Source organism: Zootoca vivipara, chromosome 2 (assembly GCF_963506605.1).
Source record: "Zootoca vivipara chromosome 2, rZooViv1.1, whole genome shotgun sequence".
In the NCBI taxonomy this organism is placed as follows: Eukaryota; Metazoa; Chordata; class Lepidosauria; order Squamata; family Lacertidae; genus Zootoca; species Zootoca vivipara.
The window spans coordinates 88,177,896-88,197,190 of NC_083277.1; the positions used below are offsets into that span (position 1 = coordinate 88,177,896).

The 19,295-nt window shown below is 41.7% G+C and overlaps 1 protein-coding gene and 1 long non-coding RNA gene across 8 annotated transcripts in view; one reads left to right on the forward strand and one right to left on the reverse strand.

The window, feature by feature from the left end:
* Positions 1-701: 701 nt before the first annotated feature.
* LOC118079901 (uncharacterized) overlaps positions 702-19,295 on the reverse strand; it is a 51,710-nt gene continuing 33,116 nt past the window's right edge. For 4 of the 7 annotated variants that reach the window (XR_009557182.1, XR_009557180.1, XR_009557185.1 and 1 more), the window contains exon 9: positions 702-18,717. This is a non-coding gene — a long non-coding RNA (uncharacterized LOC118079901). The remainder of the gene's footprint in view (positions 18,718-19,295) is intronic. The other 3 variants (XR_009557181.1, XR_009557186.1, XR_009557183.1) reach the window with 3 other exon arrangements.
* The window catches only part of LOC118079896 (myosin-3), a 30,878-nt gene continuing 20,164 nt past the window's right edge, over positions 8,582-19,295 (forward strand). Inside the window, exons 1-14 of the mRNA XM_035104617.2 lie at positions 8,582-8,644; positions 11,961-12,172; positions 12,626-12,769; positions 12,851-13,007; positions 13,197-13,224; positions 13,334-13,448; positions 14,974-15,066; positions 16,153-16,216; positions 16,295-16,393; positions 16,605-16,708; positions 16,784-16,922; positions 17,226-17,344; positions 18,061-18,210; positions 18,640-18,810. Of these exons, the coding sequence (XP_034960508.1) occupies positions 11,969-12,172; positions 12,626-12,769; positions 12,851-13,007; positions 13,197-13,224; positions 13,334-13,448; positions 14,974-15,066; positions 16,153-16,216; positions 16,295-16,393; positions 16,605-16,708; positions 16,784-16,922; positions 17,226-17,344; positions 18,061-18,210; positions 18,640-18,810 (1,587 nt within the window). The 5' untranslated portion in view covers positions 8,582-8,644; positions 11,961-11,968. The remainder of the gene's footprint in view (positions 8,645-11,960; positions 12,173-12,625; positions 12,770-12,850; positions 13,008-13,196; positions 13,225-13,333; positions 13,449-14,973; positions 15,067-16,152; positions 16,217-16,294; positions 16,394-16,604; positions 16,709-16,783; positions 16,923-17,225; positions 17,345-18,060; positions 18,211-18,639; positions 18,811-19,295) is intronic.

Here is a 19,295-nt window from a genome sequence, read left to right on the forward strand (position 1 = left end):
TGCGTCATGATGCACGCATGCACACCGCTGATGCCCCTATGTCCCCTCCATTGGCGGGAGGAGCGCAGGCCAAGAGGGGAGCTCGGCGCCCTCCCACCTGTGCAGGGGACGCTTTGAGCTCCTCAGCGGCAGCGGCTGCAGCAGCGCCCATAGCTGAAGGCTTCAGCTGCGGGCGGTGCCATTCGCTCGCTGCGGCCGCCGCCGCTGGGGAGCTCTCGCCGTCCCCTCCATAGGCGGGAGGAGAGCGAGCACGCGCCTTGGGAGGGCGGCGCTGGCACCGCGGGGGTTTTGCGGGGCAGGCTCGGCAGCGCCCCCTCCATTTTCACGCCCTAGGCAATGGCCTAGTCCGCCTAAATGGACGCACCGGGCCTGCCAGGACGCAGTGCTTTGTGCTATGCACAGCTTCAAGAACAGGACAAGAACCAGAGTGCTGAAATTAACAGGATATAGTACTGTACTAATTTACACATGGACTGAATATTTGTGATGTGGGACAATAAATGTAACTAGTGCAAACTCCCTAATGTTGCATGCAAACATCATTTCTAATTCCGAGATATTTGTGTATAATGTTCTGGACAAAATGTAACAAAAGGCAACAAAATTTTATCTGGTAGGTACTGGTAGTAGATAGAAAGCAAAGCAATGTAAAACAAATAATATGCAAGAAAGCTGCTGTGATAGTAAAATAATATTGGAGGTTTTATCAGCAACAAGCACGCTTTATTTATTTGAAACTCTTACGAGATTTTTTAGCATACAAAGCATCCTGAAACAAGTTACCGGTACCTGTGGAGCATCAAACACTCTGACACTCTTTGTCACAACTCCAGTGTTTTCTTTCACCAAGACCTTGCTTGTTAGACCTTTGCTCGTACATCCATCCCACACACCCTCACAAATACAATGACAGTCATTAAAGTGAGCATATCAAAAAGATTTGAATCTCACTTGCTAGTGAATTTTTAATGTAATTTCTCTCTCTCTGAAATGGCTATACAGTATAGAAATATTTAAATACATAAAACAATGAAAAGTGCCTAGCCGTTGCTTTGATCGTACACTTTTATGTTGCATGACCCAGTATGGCATGATAAATCCACATGTATGTAGAAATACCTAGACAAAGAACTGAACGATGCCAAAGGAAATCACTTCCCAGAAACTTTATCACCCCACCCGAATGCTTGGAGATATGTTGAATCCTGCTTTGGGAGGGGGGCACTTCAAGAGTGAATTGCAGGCTGTTTACCAAGTGCTTCTTTATTGAGATATCCTGTTAAATTTATTTATTTTTTAAATTAAATAATCAGAACTTTAGAACCTTCTTTACCATATAATGAAAAATGGCCACTTACCATCTAATGCTAGGAAGCGGTGGATTATAGCCCAGTGTGACTGCAATGAGCTAGGGGCCATTGTTCTGTCCCACACAACTGTTTGAGAACATCAGTGCATCCTCCTATGGTTGCATGGGCTGCTGGGAGCCTGCTCAGTTGAATCAACCAATCATGAGCAGGCAAGGGGCTATGACCATAGTGGTGGACCTGGCTGGAGACTTTGACCTGGAACCTTAGCCTGGGCAGGGGTTCAGGGCTCGTCCCCCTCCACAACAGGAAATTGGTACTCTGCTGAAAGGGTCCAGGAGGAGGTGTTAGTCCAGGTGTCCAGACGGGGGTCAACAGACCATAGCACCCTCCCAAAATGGCAGTCCTGGAATTGTACATCATGGAGTGACCCTTAACCCAGTTTCAACCCAGCCGAAACAATCAGCAAGCAGGCGGGTGAGCTAATTCAGGATACACACCCAATGCCTTCGTCACATATGTAATAAACAAAAGTTGTGGCCTATTTGAACCCAAGTCCTGTTGTCCTGTGTCTTATTTATCTCCTCTCTTGGCTGCATGCTACACGGGCCTGGAGCGGCAACTACGACCTAATCTAGTGCCAGTTAACACATAATACAGGATACAGGTGGCACTGTGGATTAAACCACAGACCCTAGGGCTTGCTGATCAGAAGGTCGGCGGTTCGAATCCCTGTGATGGGGTGAGCTCCCGTTGCTTGGTCCCAGCTCCTGCCAGCCTAGCAGTTCGAAAGCACATCACAATGCAAGTAGATAAATAGGAACCGCTACAGCGGGAAGGTAAACGGCGTTTCCGTGTGCTGCTCTGGTTTGCCAGAAGCGGCTTTGTCATGCTGGCCACATGACCTGGAAGCTATATGCCGGCTCCCTCGGCCAATAATGCGAGATGAGCGCGCAACCCCAGAGTCGGTCACGACTGGACCTAATGGTCAGGGGTCCCTTTACCTTTACCTTTACAGGATAAAATCTACTAAAATATTATCATTTTCTGTCTCTGTATAATGTAATTATTATTATTTTTTAAGACTAACTTTTATGCATAAGAGCCTAGTATCATTCACAACATTTTACAGTTAGAGGCTCTTTAGATCTATTTTTCTCTTTTCAGTAAGGCTGTATGAGATACTTGAAATGTGATTAATTGAAACACAATAATAGCTCCCTCATCAAGTAAAGCGAGATGAGCGTTGCAACCCCAGAGTCGTCCACAACTGGACCTAATGGTTGGGGTCCTTTTAATAGTTCTAATAGAGTTTTGTAAGGTGTGCAATGATTTAGGAGACTGTGAAGGATTAAAAAAAACCCCCTAAATTTAGAATTGCTTGATTAAAAGTAAACTATTCAGCAAAGTTTTGATCACTTCTAAGATAACAGCGAGTACCCTGATCCATAGATGAATGAACTTGCTCAAACCATTAGAGTTGTGTTATGTAGTATTATGTAGACGACTTTTGTCTTGTTGCTACTATTCTGTGTCACACCTTTCAAGCAGTTTCACAAGGTATTCAGTTCCTACACTGAAGATAGTGTCTGTCACATAGGAATGAATGGGGAACCTACATGTAGATCAGAATGTGCAATTGCTACATGTGTGCACCATTGTACATTGAAGCACAGAACTAGATATAAATAAAACCATTAACATCAATGGTTTTGCTTTGCTGAATTGCATAGACAATCAGAGACAATGAATACCAACTGAGGAGATGGCCGGCAGGAGCCTCTCCTACCTGGCCCTCACCCCACCTCTCAGTCAGCTGCTGATTGGCCAGCCAAAAAGGAGGCGGAGTGACGGCCAGTCAGCGATGGGGTGTCACCCAGGCTTGGGAAGCCCACACCAGGTCGCAAACCCCGCCCACTGCTTAGATGGGTGAGCGGTAATTCTGTATATATAGGAATTTTGAAATGCAAGAAACATACTTTAGACTGATCTGTAAAGGTTGTGGGGCATGGAGAATCTCATTTGAAGCCAGAGTGTTTAACTAGATTAGGTATTTAGACTTACATTTCTCCTTCTGCTACTGCTTGGAATTGATACAGCTCGCAGCTATTCTTTATAACAAGGGATAGTTCAACATGGGGTCCCCTCCAGATATTGTTGGACTCCAACTTCCATCTTCCACAGCAAATATGACCAATGTCAGGGATGAAGGGAATTGTTGTCTAACATCACCTGGAGGGCACCAAATTGGCCAAAGCCCTCTTAATTTAACGAATATGGATCTGAGGCTGAGAGAGAGTGATTTATTTAAGGCAGAGATGGAGGTAAACCCAGGTTCCTTCCACCCTCACTCTCATGATATAAACAGGTTTGTGGTATGATCCTAAGAGCTGTCCCATTGCCATAGCAGTGCAACATCACATAATAGCACATAATGCCAGTTTTGGAATTCCAAGCACATGACACCAGCACTAATCTTGAAAGGTGCCAGTCTCATTTAGTAAACAGGTCTAAACTGACTTAAACCCCTCATAACATTTTTAGGACTGCAGTCGTAATAGTTCAATGTCATCTAAAGAAACACACTAGGCAAATACTCTGCTCCATACATTTATCTGTGATTTTTTTATCTTGTTCTCCTTAGGTGACTTAAGGACTTCTCTGGCACCCAAAGCATTTCCCCCCTGACATATAACTCTAAAAGACCGAAGAAGAAGAAGAAGAAGAAGAAGAAGAAGAAGAAGAAGAAGAAGAAGAGTAGTTTGGATTTGATATCCCACTTTATCACAACCCTAAGGAGTCTCAAAGCGGCTAACATTCTCCTTTCCCTTCCTCCCCCACAACAAACACTCTGTAAGGTGGGTGGGGCTGAGAGACTTCAGAGAAGTGTGACTAGCCCAAGGTCACCCAGCAGCTGCATGTGGAGGAGCGGAGACGCAAACCCAGTTCACCAAATTATGAGTCTACCGCTCTTAACCACTACACCACACTGGCTAGGAGCTGACAACTTCAGGTGGAGTTGAATAAATGTCTGGCTCCCAGATAAAACTTTGCTCTACTGTACTTCAAGATCCAGAAGCTGAGCTTCTCTGGTGCATATTAATCACATAGTTAGAATAGAAGACACTTCAAATAACAGAATTCACAGCAGATGAACAGCAGTTGCTTACCGTGTAATAGTTCTGGATACAGGCAATAATGCAGTATTGCTTGGTCCTTAATGGCTGTGGCTAAAGTCTGTTGCTGAATTTTCTCTAATCTTTGCTGCCCAGTGGGTAACATTAACCTACTAGAAAAAAGAAGGAGCCTTAATTTGCAAAGGCAGCTCTTTGGAACCCAGATCTGTGGCTGCTGCCTGCTTGTTCTTCTATGTGGTGGGAAAGCCCCCATGTTCCCTTTCTCTCCAACCATCAAAATCACCCTGCAAAATTCTTATCCTTGTGCTTGAAGCCTAGCATAAAATGGATGCTTCTGGAGCATCTCAACTTTCCATGGACACCTAATACAAACAAGGCAGTACATTCAAAAGACGCTTAACCATGGAAGGCTGCTGCTAAAAAAAGACAAGAGCTCATTCTCCCAGCTTAGAGAGGATTCTAAGAATTCATTTTTCATGAGAGATGTGGCTGTTTATTGACCATTCTTCAGTGACCTCAAGTGAAAGAGAGGACAGCTTGCTGCTCACTCTACCTGGAGCTGGATGGAAGTAACTCTAGGCTCTAGGCTACATCCCTGCAATCTGTAGTTTCTTCACCTGCCTCAGAAACAAGCCACCATATTGGTTAAATGGAAACTGCACAGCTGTTTGATGTCTCAAAACAGGTTTCCATGCACTCTGGCACTTGTCACAGTCCTCCGTGCGCCAGTAGCATTTTAGTCATGCTGGCCACATGACCTGGAAAGCTGTCTGTGGACAAACGCTGGCTCCCTCGGTCTGAAAAGTGAGATGAGCGCTGCACCCTATACAGTGGTACCTCGCAAGATGAATGCCTCGCACAACAGAGAACTCGCTAGACGAAAGCGTCTAGTGATTCTTTGTTGCCTCGCAAGATGAAGCTTTCTATGGCCGCGTCTCGCAAGACGAATTCTTTTTTGCTGCTTTTTTTTGCCGTCTGCCGTTTGTTTCCGCAAGACAAAAATCTCGCTAGACTAAGCGACCCGCGGAACGAATTATTTTTGTCTTGCGAGGTACCACTGTAGTTGCCTTTGACTGGACCTAACCATCCAGGGGTCCGTTACGTTTTACCTTTACCTTACCTGAGCTCAAATATCTGACCGCTATATAGCCTCAAAGACTATAAAGACTGGTTTGCCTTTTATTTGTACATGCTATCTGTTTAACGTTTGATTTTGGCTTCTGTGTCAGCACTTGTATATGGTTCTCTTATTGTTTTCTCTTTGGATTAATAATACTTGATTGAAACTTGATTGAATCTGGTGCCCTTGCGTGCTGCTTGTTTTGTATTTGACAAATATCTAAACTGGCTGCCAGTTTGCCACCAGGCTGAGTTCAAGTGTTACCACTGGTACATAAAGCTCATAATGGATTGGGACCAGTTACCTTTAGGAAAAGCCTTATCCCATATGAGCTGGTTCACTTTGACCTACCAAACTTGCACTGCTGCGTTGGTCAGGAGTCATGCCTAAAGTGTGACAGTATCTGTGCTTTGGAAATCTCTGATTATTGACAATAGGCAGGGGCTATCATTGTATTCTTTTAGATGCCTACTGAAAACATTTCTATTTTGGTGGGCCTATTAAGACACATGATCGGTTACATGTTTGATTGTTATAAACATTTTTAATGATTTTAAAATGTTTTAACTATGCTTTCATTTTATTTTTAACTTTATTTTTTATTACAGATGTGTCCTTTCTTCAGCAGAAAGGGCAGGATATAAATTTGATAGGAAAATAAGTAATGCTTTAGATTCTATTTAGACACCTTTTGAAAATAGCTCCTTAAACTATAATTCCACATGATTCCTTATTGCAATAAATATTAGGAACACACACAATAAAAGTGGCTGATTTAAATATATTTATATATTCCATTGTCAGGAGCTGGGAAGGGGGCTCTGGAAAGCGTATCACATGCAATGAGCCTTGATAGCAGATTTATAACTCTTTTTGATTGTGATATGCCTCAAATTTCTCCTACAAAATTTATCCCACAAAATAGGTAAAATATAAATTTTTAAAACAAGGAATTCAAAAGCAGTATGGGTTTGGAACCCCACTTTCTGTGAAGTGGATGACTAGCCTGGGAGTGTCCCTGCTTTAAGATACTTGCCCTTTGTTTCTCATTAGTATGTTTTGATTTACACAACGTCTGCTTTCATCAGCTGTTACCGATTCCCTCTTTGGTAGCATAGCTTTAATTCTTTGGCATGCTGCTTAGGAGGTCATGCCTGTTCAGGACAGTGGCAAGCTGATGATAAACCCTTAAGGATAAGGACAAAAGTGTCAGAGACGATAACTAGATCTTTGTTAAATATTAAGGACCTGTTCTCCTGACCTGGGATGTTACAGGTCTTTTTTCGTTCATTCATTCATTCATTCATTCAGGGGATTCATATTTCATTTTTGACCAAAGTCCTTTAACTCTCTCCATACAAAATTCTGGCCTTTGACAGTTAAACTATTTTGTTTTGTAGAATCCACCATTTTTTTTTATTGAATCTATACTTCATTTTTGTTGGAATGGTATTACGGTACTTGCTTTTATAACTCTATACACTTCAACCTGCCCTGGTGAAGGGCAGACAATAAATCTTACAAAGTAAGAAGGGTCCTCAAAATGGCTTGCAATTATTTATTCCTGTCTTGACTTCACTTTTTATTCAGTCACTCTTTCAAAGCTTGCCCTTCTGTACATTCTTATCCCTCTTCCCTTTTAACACAGAAAGGGAGTTAAATCCCTTGTAGTGCAGCCTACACCATTGTAATCATGTGAGCAGGACCAATTTGGATGGCAGAAAGACCCACATGATCTCCCTCAACCAGATGATCTCCCTCAACCAGATTGAACATATAATTTCCTGCAGTGTGAGTTTGTGTGTGTGAATGGACACATGACCATCTATGCTTAATTCCCAGTGTTCTGTTTTCTTACTGTCATTTTTACCTGAGGCTTTGCTTGGGCAAAACAAAAAAGAGAGTTTCTTTAGTGTCAACATTCCTGCTGATAGTGGATGCTTCTTCACACATTACACCAGGAAAATACATGTTTCCACATATGGGTTCAAACTGCAGGCAAATGCATGTATAAATATATATACAGTCATACCTCGGTTTAAGTACGCTTCGGTTTGAGTACTTTCAGTTTAAGTACTCCGCTGACCCGTCTGGAACGGATTAATCCACTTTCCATTACTTTCAATGGGAAAGTTCGCTTCAGGTTAAGTACGCTTCAGTTTAAGTACAGACTTCTGGAACCAATTACACTCATACTTCGGGTTAAGTACGCTTCAGGTTAAGTACAGACTTCCAGAACCAATTGTGTACTTAAACAAAGGTACCACTGTATTGCACATGTGTTTGGGAATATCAGAGGTTGCATTTTAGTGCTGAAAATGTAACTGATTCTTAAAATGTAATTGATAAAATAGCTGTTTGCCCGGCTACTAAAATGCAAGTATATTTGCAGGATTTGATCCAATAAGAGCGCCAAATGGAAAAACTGCCACAAACTCTCTTTTTTAAAGGGATCAGACACCAGGTCTCTCCTGCACTGGCATTACCTCCCAAGTTTAAAGAAACGGTGAGCTTCCATGCCAAAGTATCACAACTGATAAATAATGACTAAACTTGGTCATTTCTATTAATACATTTTCTGAGGGTAAATAAGTGTATAAGTGGCAAGCAGGCTTTAGGACCAGTCTCTGATTTCCAAATATAGAGAGGGGTTGAGCTAAGAGAAGAATCACAGCCTATAAAAGCTGAAGGAGATGAAAGGCTTACTGGTGGCTGCGAGCTGTGAGAGGTAAGTTTGATAATCAGTCTCTCTCCCTCCATCCCCATCCCCTATCCCCTCCCTCCTGCAATATGGGCAACATACTCCAGAGCTTCCCACTTTGGGAGGGATTTCAGGGCAGCCAAGTGTTAATTTAGACAATAAATTTATACTATAGCTGAGCTTAAAGGCACTTTGCTCTGAGGAGGCATTTTAGAGGGAAGAGGGTCCATTTCTGCAGTGTATTTTGGGATTCTAAAAAATTCTCAGCTGTTGAGGATCCTGGACTCATGAATGCTTACGCTGTCTGCTCCTTTCTAGATTAGACGTCTTATTTCATCCAGTTCCTTTCTTCTTTCTGTTGGGAGTGGAAAATAAAAAGGTGAGAAGTCAAGGTGTGGTGCTATGAGTCCCACCCGTACCCCACCTCCCAAATGACTGTTATTGATACTTTTTGTGTGATGCAATTTCATTTTCTCAATCAGTCTGCTGTGGAGTGATAATAACTGCAGTGCTTCTGTGCTTGTGTATTGAGGAGAGGGAAAGTACCACCCTATACTTTGACTTTCCTGCCTGAAAATTGTGGGTGAAAGAATGATATTATAAGAAATAGGTGGACCATTTCTTGGAAAAACCAATCTCCCATGCACTTATGTTATCATTTTCCAGCATTCAGTATTTGACAAAGAGTCTTACAGCATCTTAAAGATGAACTAATTTAAAATGGCATGAAGTTTTATGGACTACAATCTACTTCATCAGATGCATGAAGTGTTATCTTGAGTTACATGAGTTGGGATGAGGGGGTTGCGTGAAGTGAGGTCAGAGAGAAATAAAATGTAGAAAAGTACTTAGTTGTTTAGTGTGTGTGTTTTTTTTTTTTAGTATACCACCCTTAACCTGTAGATCTCAGGGCGGTTTGCAACAGAAAATTACATTATAAAAAACACAAAATGCATAATGAAAATAACAAAAACAAAACAATAATCTCTTCTACCCACATTGGGTAGAAGATTCCTGCATTGCAGGGAGATGGACTAGAGGACTCTCATAGTCCCTTCCAGCTCTACAATTCTATGATTCTATCGCTCTCTGCATATCTACTCTGGAAACACTATCACAGGACCTAATAATGTCAACCACAACTTCAGGGGTTCATTCGCCTCCACATCTGCTAATGTGATATGTGTCGTCATCTGCCAAGAATGCCCATCTGCATTTTACAAACAGGCCAGTCCCTGAATTACAATACACCAGGCACTTGAATGTTATCACTTGTGGATGGAAGCGAAACAAATATTTTTTAGGTTTTTATGTGTTCACTGGCTTACCATTAACAGGATGTCTGTGTCATCGTGAACTATTATGTGAATCACCCTTCTTAAGTATGTAATTGTCACTATACTTTTTTCTGCATTTCATTTCTCTCTGACCTCGCCTTTACAATCCTCCCCACAAACCATGCGCGGGAGCACACACCCACACCCACCCCTCCCTATAACTAAGGAGAACACTTCACGCCTCTGATGAAGTGGACTGTAATCTTTGAAAGCTTATCGCCAATAAACGTGTTAGTCTTTTAAGCAGCCACAGCACTCCATTGTTTTCACTGCAATAGATGAATATGGCTACTCCTCCGGAAGACGTTTAACATGATCTCTTTCCCAAGTGAGATCCCTAATCTCTCATCATCGGAAGCAGCAGTTCCATCCCCTGAAACTGCCTGCAGCAGGTGGTTGAGGGTTCTTTGTTTCTCACTCACAGCACATGCAGACACATGCTACTGCAAAATTCAATCAGCATTCTGCTTAGCACAGTTGCCACTTCATATCTCGAGTAATCCTATATTTTCACAGCCACTACCCCTTCTCTCCTTCCTCCCCTTTCCCAGTACACAGGGACATTCAACAGCAACACAGACACAGCCTGATGAAAGAAAAGGGGGCTTCCATTTACACTGAGTGCAGGAACGCTGAAAGTGGGAGTAAACCAAGTCTTTCCCCTGCCCAGGAGTTCCTGTTACCATCTTACTTGTTCATCTCATCCCATGTTCTGAGCCAATAAAATGTAACTTGAAAGTAGGAGGCACAACAGAGGTGCCTAAGGAATGTGTAGAACTAAAAAAAACAAACCACCCACCCATCTCAGGCCTTGCTGTGACAAGCAACATATGCTAGATGCCTAGATTTAAAAGCACTCAAGGAAGGAAGCATTTGGTCTCTTTGGGTGGGTTTGGATGGCTCCAGAAAGAGGAGTGATCCTACCAAGATAACGTAAACAAACGATTTTTTTCTGCACCAGATAGGCTATTCACAGAATTATAATAATAACAATTCTATACCAAAGTAACTAATTTGACTCGAATATACAAATCAGGCTATGTTACAAGCAATTGTTTTGCATAATTGATGTTTTCTGACAAAATTATCACAGGGCAGGATGCAATTGTGATAATTACTTTTGTATTTCATGAGGCTTCTCTTTCAAATTATTATGCTTCCTTTTGAAACTTTTTTTTAAAAAAACAATCAGTTGCAAGGTGCTGCATTCTTTTCTAGATTCCAGATTTTGTATTTGTGCAACTATATCATGGATGCTAGACTATCCTCACTATTGTTATTATTTGCTTCAGAATGGCAATTTACTTATATTCATTCTTAATTCTCCTTGGTATTGATATTTTGCCCTTTAACAAAGTTCTTAGGACAGTTGCAGATAAAAATAAAGCAATGTAAGAAGCATATTAAGGGCAAATTCCAATGCCACATATTTCAGGTGTTTTTGGACTTCAACTCCCATCATCACCACTGACTTGAGCTGATGGGAACCGGAGTCCAATAACACCTGGGTGGCACTAAAGGCAATGACTGTTTTAAACTTACAGGTAGGTAGCCGTGTTGGTCTGAGTCGAAGCAAAATAAAAAAAATCCTTCAGTAGCACCTTAAAGACCAACTAAGTTTATATTTTGGTATGAGCTTTCGTGTGCATGCACACTTCTTCAGATACAGTAGAAACAGAAGTGTCAGACCCTATATATATACAGAGGGTGGTGGGGGTGGGTGGGAATGGGTGATGGGCTGATGGGAGTGGTAAACCTGTAAATGGCTGTTAACGACTGATGATGACTGCAATTAGTCCTGGGGGGTGGGGAAGCAAGGGCTGAGGCGCTAAAGAATCAAGCTTTTCTTCTTTATCTGAAGAAGTGTGCATACACACGAAAGCTCATACCAAAATAAAAACTTAGTTGGTCTTTAAGGTGCTACTGAAGGATTTTTTTTATTTTGTTTTAAACTTGTCCATGTACATTGGCCCAAATCTGAAAGTGACCTGAAGACATCACAAAAATGTCACAAAAGGGGTTGGAACGGGGTGGGAGCATAACAGGGTGGTGCAGTGCAGTTTTACACGGGCCCACTGACATGGGGGGGGGGGCGGTCTGGGATGTAACCCCGGTCCCTGCCTGTACATGGTATACCCCTGGCGTAGTACATAATGTCAGGATTACAGAGAAAATGGGAGTGTGTGGGAATAGCTGGACCTTCTGTTCTGCTTACAAAAGGGATCATTCACACTGCTGCACACTCTTATTAGATTAAGGAATAGGGACCGTGTCTGGTATTGTCTGAACATGATGTCTCTAGTTCAAGTTTCCTAGGCTTCCACAGAACAAGGACTGACCCTCCTGTCTCACTTTTAGCTGCAGCAATGAGCAGTGATGCAGAAATGGAGATTTTTGGGGTGGCTGCCCCCTTTCTCCGAAAAACTGAGAAGGAGAGAATAGAGGCTCAGAACCAACCCTTTGATGCCAAGACCTATTGCTACGTGGCTGATCCAAAAGAGGAATATGCCAAAGGGAAAATTAAGGGCACTGAAGGTGGCAAAACTACCGTGGACACAGATGATGGCAGGGTGAGTGTCTTTGAAGATTTGGGGTGGGGTGTGGAGTCCTCCTTTTCAATAAGCATGTGCTAAGATTTTCCAACTGGATTGTTCTGATCAAAACTGGGACAAAATTTGCGAAGTACTTAAACTGCTGGGATGAGCTACTGATAACATCTCTATAATAGGTATATTAATTTCTACAGAAAGAGTTTTCGGTCTGTCTTGAAGATAGGTGGTATTATTATTATTATTATTATTATTATTATCCCAATTTTCACCTCAAGATCCCAGGGTGGGTTACAATAATTTAAATAAACATCATTAATAAGTTTTAAAAACTTACAATTATTTAAAAAATCACAAAAATAGTGTCGGTCCTAAATATATGCCATCACTATTGAAATAATTTCATTTGTATTGCAAACTTACATTGTGGCATAGCCATTCCTCATCAAAAGTCCTTCCTTCTTTGCATTTCAGACTCTGACTGTCAAGCCAGATGATGTGTATTCTATGAACCCACCTAAGTTTGACAGAATTGAGGACATGGCCATGCTGACGCATCTGCATGAACCTGCTGTTTTGTATAACCTCAAAGATCGCTACAGCTCCTGGATGATTTATGTAAGTGGTGCTGTCCTGGTCCACAGAAAGGAATCCCCAAAGGGACAGAGTCTAACCGTATTTTTATTGGTTTTCATGCAGACCTACTCGGGCCTCTTCTGTGTCACTGTTAATCCATACAAATGGCTGCCTGTATACAATCCAGAAGTGGTGGCTGGCTACCGGGGCAAAAAGCGCACAGAAATGCCTCCCCATATCTTCGCCATCTCTGACAACGCCTATCAGTTCATGCTAACTGGTACGTTTACTTCACAGCTGAAAGGGGAATAAGGTGTTATAAGCAGAATGGAATTGGAGGATCATGGTACCCTTAGTAAACCTTTATCACATGCCCAGATTTGAGGGAAATTAATCCAGGGGTTGAACCTGTAACTCAGCATATGCCTCTGCAGTATAATGAGCATGCTTCTCTCTTTCCTTCTGCCAGATCGCGAAAACCAGTCTATCCTGATCACGTAAGCAGATGCTTTGGGTTTGTCCTACTTCATATTGCCAAAGTACAATTGTAACATAAGTAATGGTCTTCCATTTTTCTTTACATGATGCTTGCTTTTATCGCGGCAGTGGAGAATCTGGTGCTGGAAAGACTGTCAACACCAAGCGTGTCATCCAGTACTTTGCAACAATTGCAGCTACTGGAGAAGGAGCTAAGAAAAAGGAATCTCAATCCAAGATGAAGGTAGGACGAGATGGGCTGGCATTAGTGCAAATAAACCTGTGGTTGTAAGCATACAAAAGGCACTGCTGAAGAACCATTGACTCTGAACAACTTCCTGAATGGTTATACAGTCGTACCTTGGAAGTCAAAAGAAATTTGTTCCGGAAGTCCGTTAGACTTCCAAAACATTCAGAAACCAAAGTGTGGCTTCTGATTGGCCGCAGGAAGCTCCTGTAGCTAATCGGAAGCCCCATTGGACGTTCGGCTTCCAAAAATAGTTCGCAAACCGAAACAGTCACTTCCAGGTTTGCGGCCAAAACGTTTGAGAACTAGGCTGTTCGAAAACCAATGTACAACTGTACTCTGTTCTGTTAAGTGATCAGGTATACAAAATTTCCTTCATCAATTAAAAAACAATGGGGCTTCCAGCCAAAGTATCACAATCCTTCAAGCCCTGAGACTTCACTTACTGGATCCACATTGGATAGCCTCATGAAGATTTTTTAAAACCATGCTTTTTCTTTAAAATAAGGGCTGTGTATTTCTAAGCAATAATTAATTCATTCTGTGATGTGCTCATGACGCTTGCTTCCAGAGCAGTTACAATAAAAAGCTATGTAGCACTTCCAGCATATAGCATGTTTTGCAATCATGATCTCAATAATTTTCACGGCAACTGCTGAGAAAGGGAAGTGGTTGAAGAGTATGTTGTTCTTTTTTCCTTTTCTTGTTTTGCATTACCTATCTTCCTCTGCCCCAAACGGGTTGTGAAATGTGGCTATATCCAGCCACTAGTCTAAGTGTGCCTCTAAGCAACACAGTACCATGGACAGCTGTCCAGGTGGTGGAAAGGACAAATAATTCCTTACACAGAAATGGTTCTAGTTGAGATGCACAGAGAATTTCCTGCTGTTCTAGCCATACTTTTGTATCTTGTTCCAGGGAAAAAAGGATGTAGTATGAAAAGCATGGCCATATACTGTTTCTTAATTCACCTTTAGTTTCTTACAGTTTGCTGTCTCCTGTCTCTCTTCCTTTCTTTTCCTCCCTTTTTCTTTTTTCATTTCTTCATTCCCTTCCTCTCTATACCAGAGCATTTCAGAGTCAAACTTCCAAAAAAACCAAGCAAACTGGGAAGGGATCATACAGTAGCTAAAGGGATGCATGCACTTGAACCCTTGAGTCACTTTCAGATCCCTGCTTGGTGCAGGGAATAATGAACACATCTGAATACCCAAGACCAATCACTTGTCCTAAAATGAAACTATATATGACTCAAGGTCCATTCATGACCCAGGCATTCTTCACGTTAATCAGACTTAAGGATCTAATTAAGGCTTGGTCAAATTGGAGAGTGAAACAAGTTCAGGGGTAGTTTTTCATGAAAACTAATGCGGAAAGCTAACACTTAGCTGTAGAATATAGCATTGTGAGCATAGCATTGTGCCCAAAGTCTTGTGTATTTATCCATGTACATTCAATAACCGCTACTTCCATTGTTTTATTATTCACTTTTCAAATATTTTCTTTTCATTTGCTTTTACAGGGGACACTTGAAGACCAGATCATCAGTGCCAATCCCCTACTGGAGGCCTTTGGAAATGCCAAGACTGTCAGGAACGACAATTCCTCTCGCTTTGTGAGTGGTGCATACATTGTAGGATCTAAAAGTCTTTATCAATTTTTTTAGCCAATAATATCAGCTGTCTCATTATTGTGTTTGCATTTCACATCCTGGGACTGATCATGAAGGTGTTGCCGTGGAGGAAGTCCTGCTGAAGAGATGTGGCTTGCTTTGTAGTTGCTGAGAAATTAACAGGCAATTCACATATCAGTTTTACTTTACACCAGTGCCAAGACTTTGAAGTGCTTCAGTAGGATCTTTTCATATCTTCTAAACTTATCTCATTTTAAGAAAGCAGCTTGCAAATTGATGCATTTCAGAGAAGGAAGCGGAGCTGTGCACATCAATAAATGCAAATAGCCAAAAGCTGGGATTCAGCTCTAGCAATAGAATAGCATTTTCTAATGTACTTGGGGTTAGCAGACTAGCTTAGGAGCCCCAGGACAAGCTGTAGAGCACACAGAGATTTGTCCTTCAACACCTCTAGCACCAGTCCTCAACATTTGCCACCTGAAGCAGCTGCTTCACTCTGCCTACTAAGAGGGCTGGCCCTGTTTACAGAAATCATTTGTTTATTGAAACAGTTAGTGTATTGGCCTGAATATAAGCCACACCAGCAAATAAGCCGCACCTTTAAAATACAACCGGGGGGGGGGGGGAGAGAGAGACAATACCCAAATATAAGTCGCTCCCTTAAAATTCCACAGGCACTCACACCCATAAATGGCAAATGTAGAAGAAAATCCTACAGTGATATCGTGAAAGCCAATTTTTGTAAGCTCGTAAATTTAAGCTGCACTTTAACTTTTCACGGTTGGAATAAGTGTAGCTTATATTCAGGCCAATACGGTATATCTCATCTTTTGGTTTTTCAACTGAGCCACCAAAGCAACTAACACCTTCCATTAAAAATAGAAACATAACACAGAAATCAATGCCCCTTCCATCCAGAAACATAAGGAGTAATTCCAATAAGCAAACAAGCAAAAATGTTAAAATGAAAAATCCATAATACTGTAGATCTAATCCTGGTACAGATGTAGTTGTGTTTTCTGAAAGTCCCTGGATCTCTGTCATGACTTGCTTCTCTGTACTTTGCAGGGCAAATTCATTCGGATTCATTTTGGTGCAACTGGAAAGCTGGCTTCTGCAGATATTGAGACCTGTAAGTATCCAGATTGGAACACAGCCAGTCAAATATTAAATCGGGTTTACAAACATTAAATGTGAATCTTTGTTGCAGATCTGCTGGAAAAATCAAGAGTAACTTTTCAGCTGAAGGCTGAGAGAAGTTACCATATTTTCTATCAGATTCTCTCCAATAAGAAGCCTGAACTTATTGGTAAGCAGGATTCTCATTTATTTCCTTCCTGAATGTCTCAGAATATCTGGTAAAGCAGAAGAGGATCTTACATTAGTTGCTCAACCAGAGCTACACAGAACTGGTTGGGAAGGGGGGGGGGGAGAATTGCTCAGAACCATTTACTCTCCTTCTGTATCTTAATCTAAGATGTTAATGTGGCGATGATCAGACTCTTCTAATTTCATTTCAGAAATGCTTCTCATTACAACAAACCCTTATGACTATCCATTTATAAGCCAAGGGGAGATTTCAGTACAAAGCATAGATGACCAAGAGGAACTAATAGCTACAGATGTAAGTATAAGTGCTGCTGCTAATATAAATACTGAGTAACAATTTCAGCTAATTTCTGCATGAACTATCTTACAGACGGCTATAGACATCCTGGGCTTCACTGCTGAAGAGAGAGTTGGAATCTATAAACTAACTGGGGCAGTGATGCATTATGGAAACATGAAGTTCAAGCAGAAACCACGAGAGGAGCAGGCAGAGCCAGATGGCAGTGAAGGTAATAGATCTCTGGCATACACCATTAAAAAAAGCCAGTTTCCAGATCTCATGGGGGGTGGGGAGAGAGAATTTTCACGTGAGATGTGCAAAGCATCCCTGGAAAGATTTCGCATTAAAAGAGATTATATACATCAGCTTTTGGCAATTAATCTGAATCGCTCTCCCTGTCTTAATTATAATGAGTAAATTACAATTGCAGCTACAACTTTAATCATGACTATCCCATTCTCAAATGATTATTGCTTTCTGGCTGTCCTGAAAGAGTTCCATCAATATTTGCTTCTCCTACGTTGTTTTGTAGAGGCTGACAAAGCAGCTTATCTGATGGGCCTGAATTCTGCAGATTTATTGAAAGCCCTATGCTTTCCCCGAGTGAAAGTGGGAAATGAATATGTGACCAAAGGTCAAACAGTGGACCAGGTGAGGCCATGCACCAGATCAAAAACATTTATTAGCTTACGTGAGGGGCTCTTACTCAGGCAAGGTACATTTCTTCCTTTCAGTATGCTGCTTAGTAAGGATTTACATGTTTGGGGGAAAATCTGTTTTGTCCTGGTAACATCCATCCCAGCTAGATTAATGCCACTGGAGCACTATTCAGAAAAGGTCACAACAGCAGGGAATCCATAGGGCATTTGCAGTGGTTTGGGATAGATAGATAAGAATTTCTGGTGAGAAGAGACAACATCTACATGACACCCAGTACCACCGTCATCTTCTTTTAGGAAGCCCTGTGGTAAAGCAACTTGTATTCCCCACCCCAACTTGGAAGGAGAAGTTTGAAGTAGAAAGATCAGATATTTAAGCTACTCGCCTCTTGCGCTGGGTTTCTGAGCTGGGATCATTCAGTTTCCATCTTGACTAGCTAACACTATTATTCCTGGGTGATTCCATATCCTAGGCCAGGCAGTGATTAATAGAATCATAGAGTTGGAAGGGACCACAAGGGTCTTCTATTCCAGCCCCTGCAAGGCAGGAATCTTTTGTCCAATGTGGGGCTCAAACCCACAACCCTGAGATTAACAGTCTTATGCTCTACCAATTGAGCTCTAACAATTTGTGCAGTGACTTGTTTCAGCAACACTGTTTAACTACAGTATGTACTGGCCCCTAATTTCCTGGACTGTTGCCTGCAGGTGCATCATGCTGTCAATGCCCTTTCCAAATCTGTCTACGAAAAGCTATTTTTCTGGATGGTACTTCGCATCAACCAACAGCTGGATACAAAGCTGTCCAGGCAACACTTCATTGGGGTCTTAGATATTGCAGGCTTTGAAATCTTTGAGGTATGTGGACCCATTGCAACTTCTTGCCTCTCTTGTAACAGCCAGATTAATTGCCTTGGCTGAACTTGTTCCAGAAAGTCGGCTTATAAATATTTATATAAATGTACTATGCCTTGTGCACTCTGTCCCAGTGCATGGTTGTAATGGGTGATATGGGGTGCTGGGAAGAGTAATTTCCCCATCCTGTAAACTTTCTCCAATGGAAAGGCTAAAACCAGTTTTGTATCTTCTCTTCCCCTTTGGAGAGGGACAAGTTCCTCCCTAACCTCAAAGAAGTGCCATTAATTAAGAAAATGTCCCATTATTCCCTTCTGCTTAGCCTCCTTCTTTACTCTAAAATAATTAATGAAGAATTAATACTAAAAAATGTTTACCTGTGTACCTTTGAAACCAAAGTCATCATATTAACATAATATACTCTGGTGTTAGTACAACAGCCTGGAGCAGCTCTGCATCAACTTCACCAATGAGAAACTGCAACAGTTTTTCAACCATCACATGTTCGTGCTGGAACAAGAGGAATACAAGAAGGAGGGGATTGAATGGACTTTCATAGACTTTGGGATGGATTTGGCTGCCTGCATTGAGCTTATTGAGAAGGTACATTTTCCATATTGTCTTGCTGTGGCAGACCTACATTTTTGAGGCCCTGACGCTTGAACTGTTATTGGAACCCCTTCACAACCAGCAATGAGGTCTGGTTAACCACTGTTAACTTCTTCAGTGGGGTTGTTCCATGACAGATCACCGTGTGTGTGTGTGTGTGTGTGTGTGTGTGTGTGTGTGTGTGTGTGTGTGTGTATATATATATATATATATATAACATCTCAGATTTTGCTTAAAATTGCTGTACTGTGACACTTCACCTTTACAACATCTGTGCTACTGACTCTCAAACTTTGGAACTGTTGAAATACATACAGCAAAAAATTAATCAGTTTGAGTCATGTGACTGAAATTGGATCTACGAGACCCAATTTTTTAAAAGCAATGTGGAATAATGTCATTTCTGGGACCCCTCCGGGATTAGGGGCCCTGAAGCTTAAGCTTCATTAGTTTCATAGTAGATCCATCCCAGTAGCCTT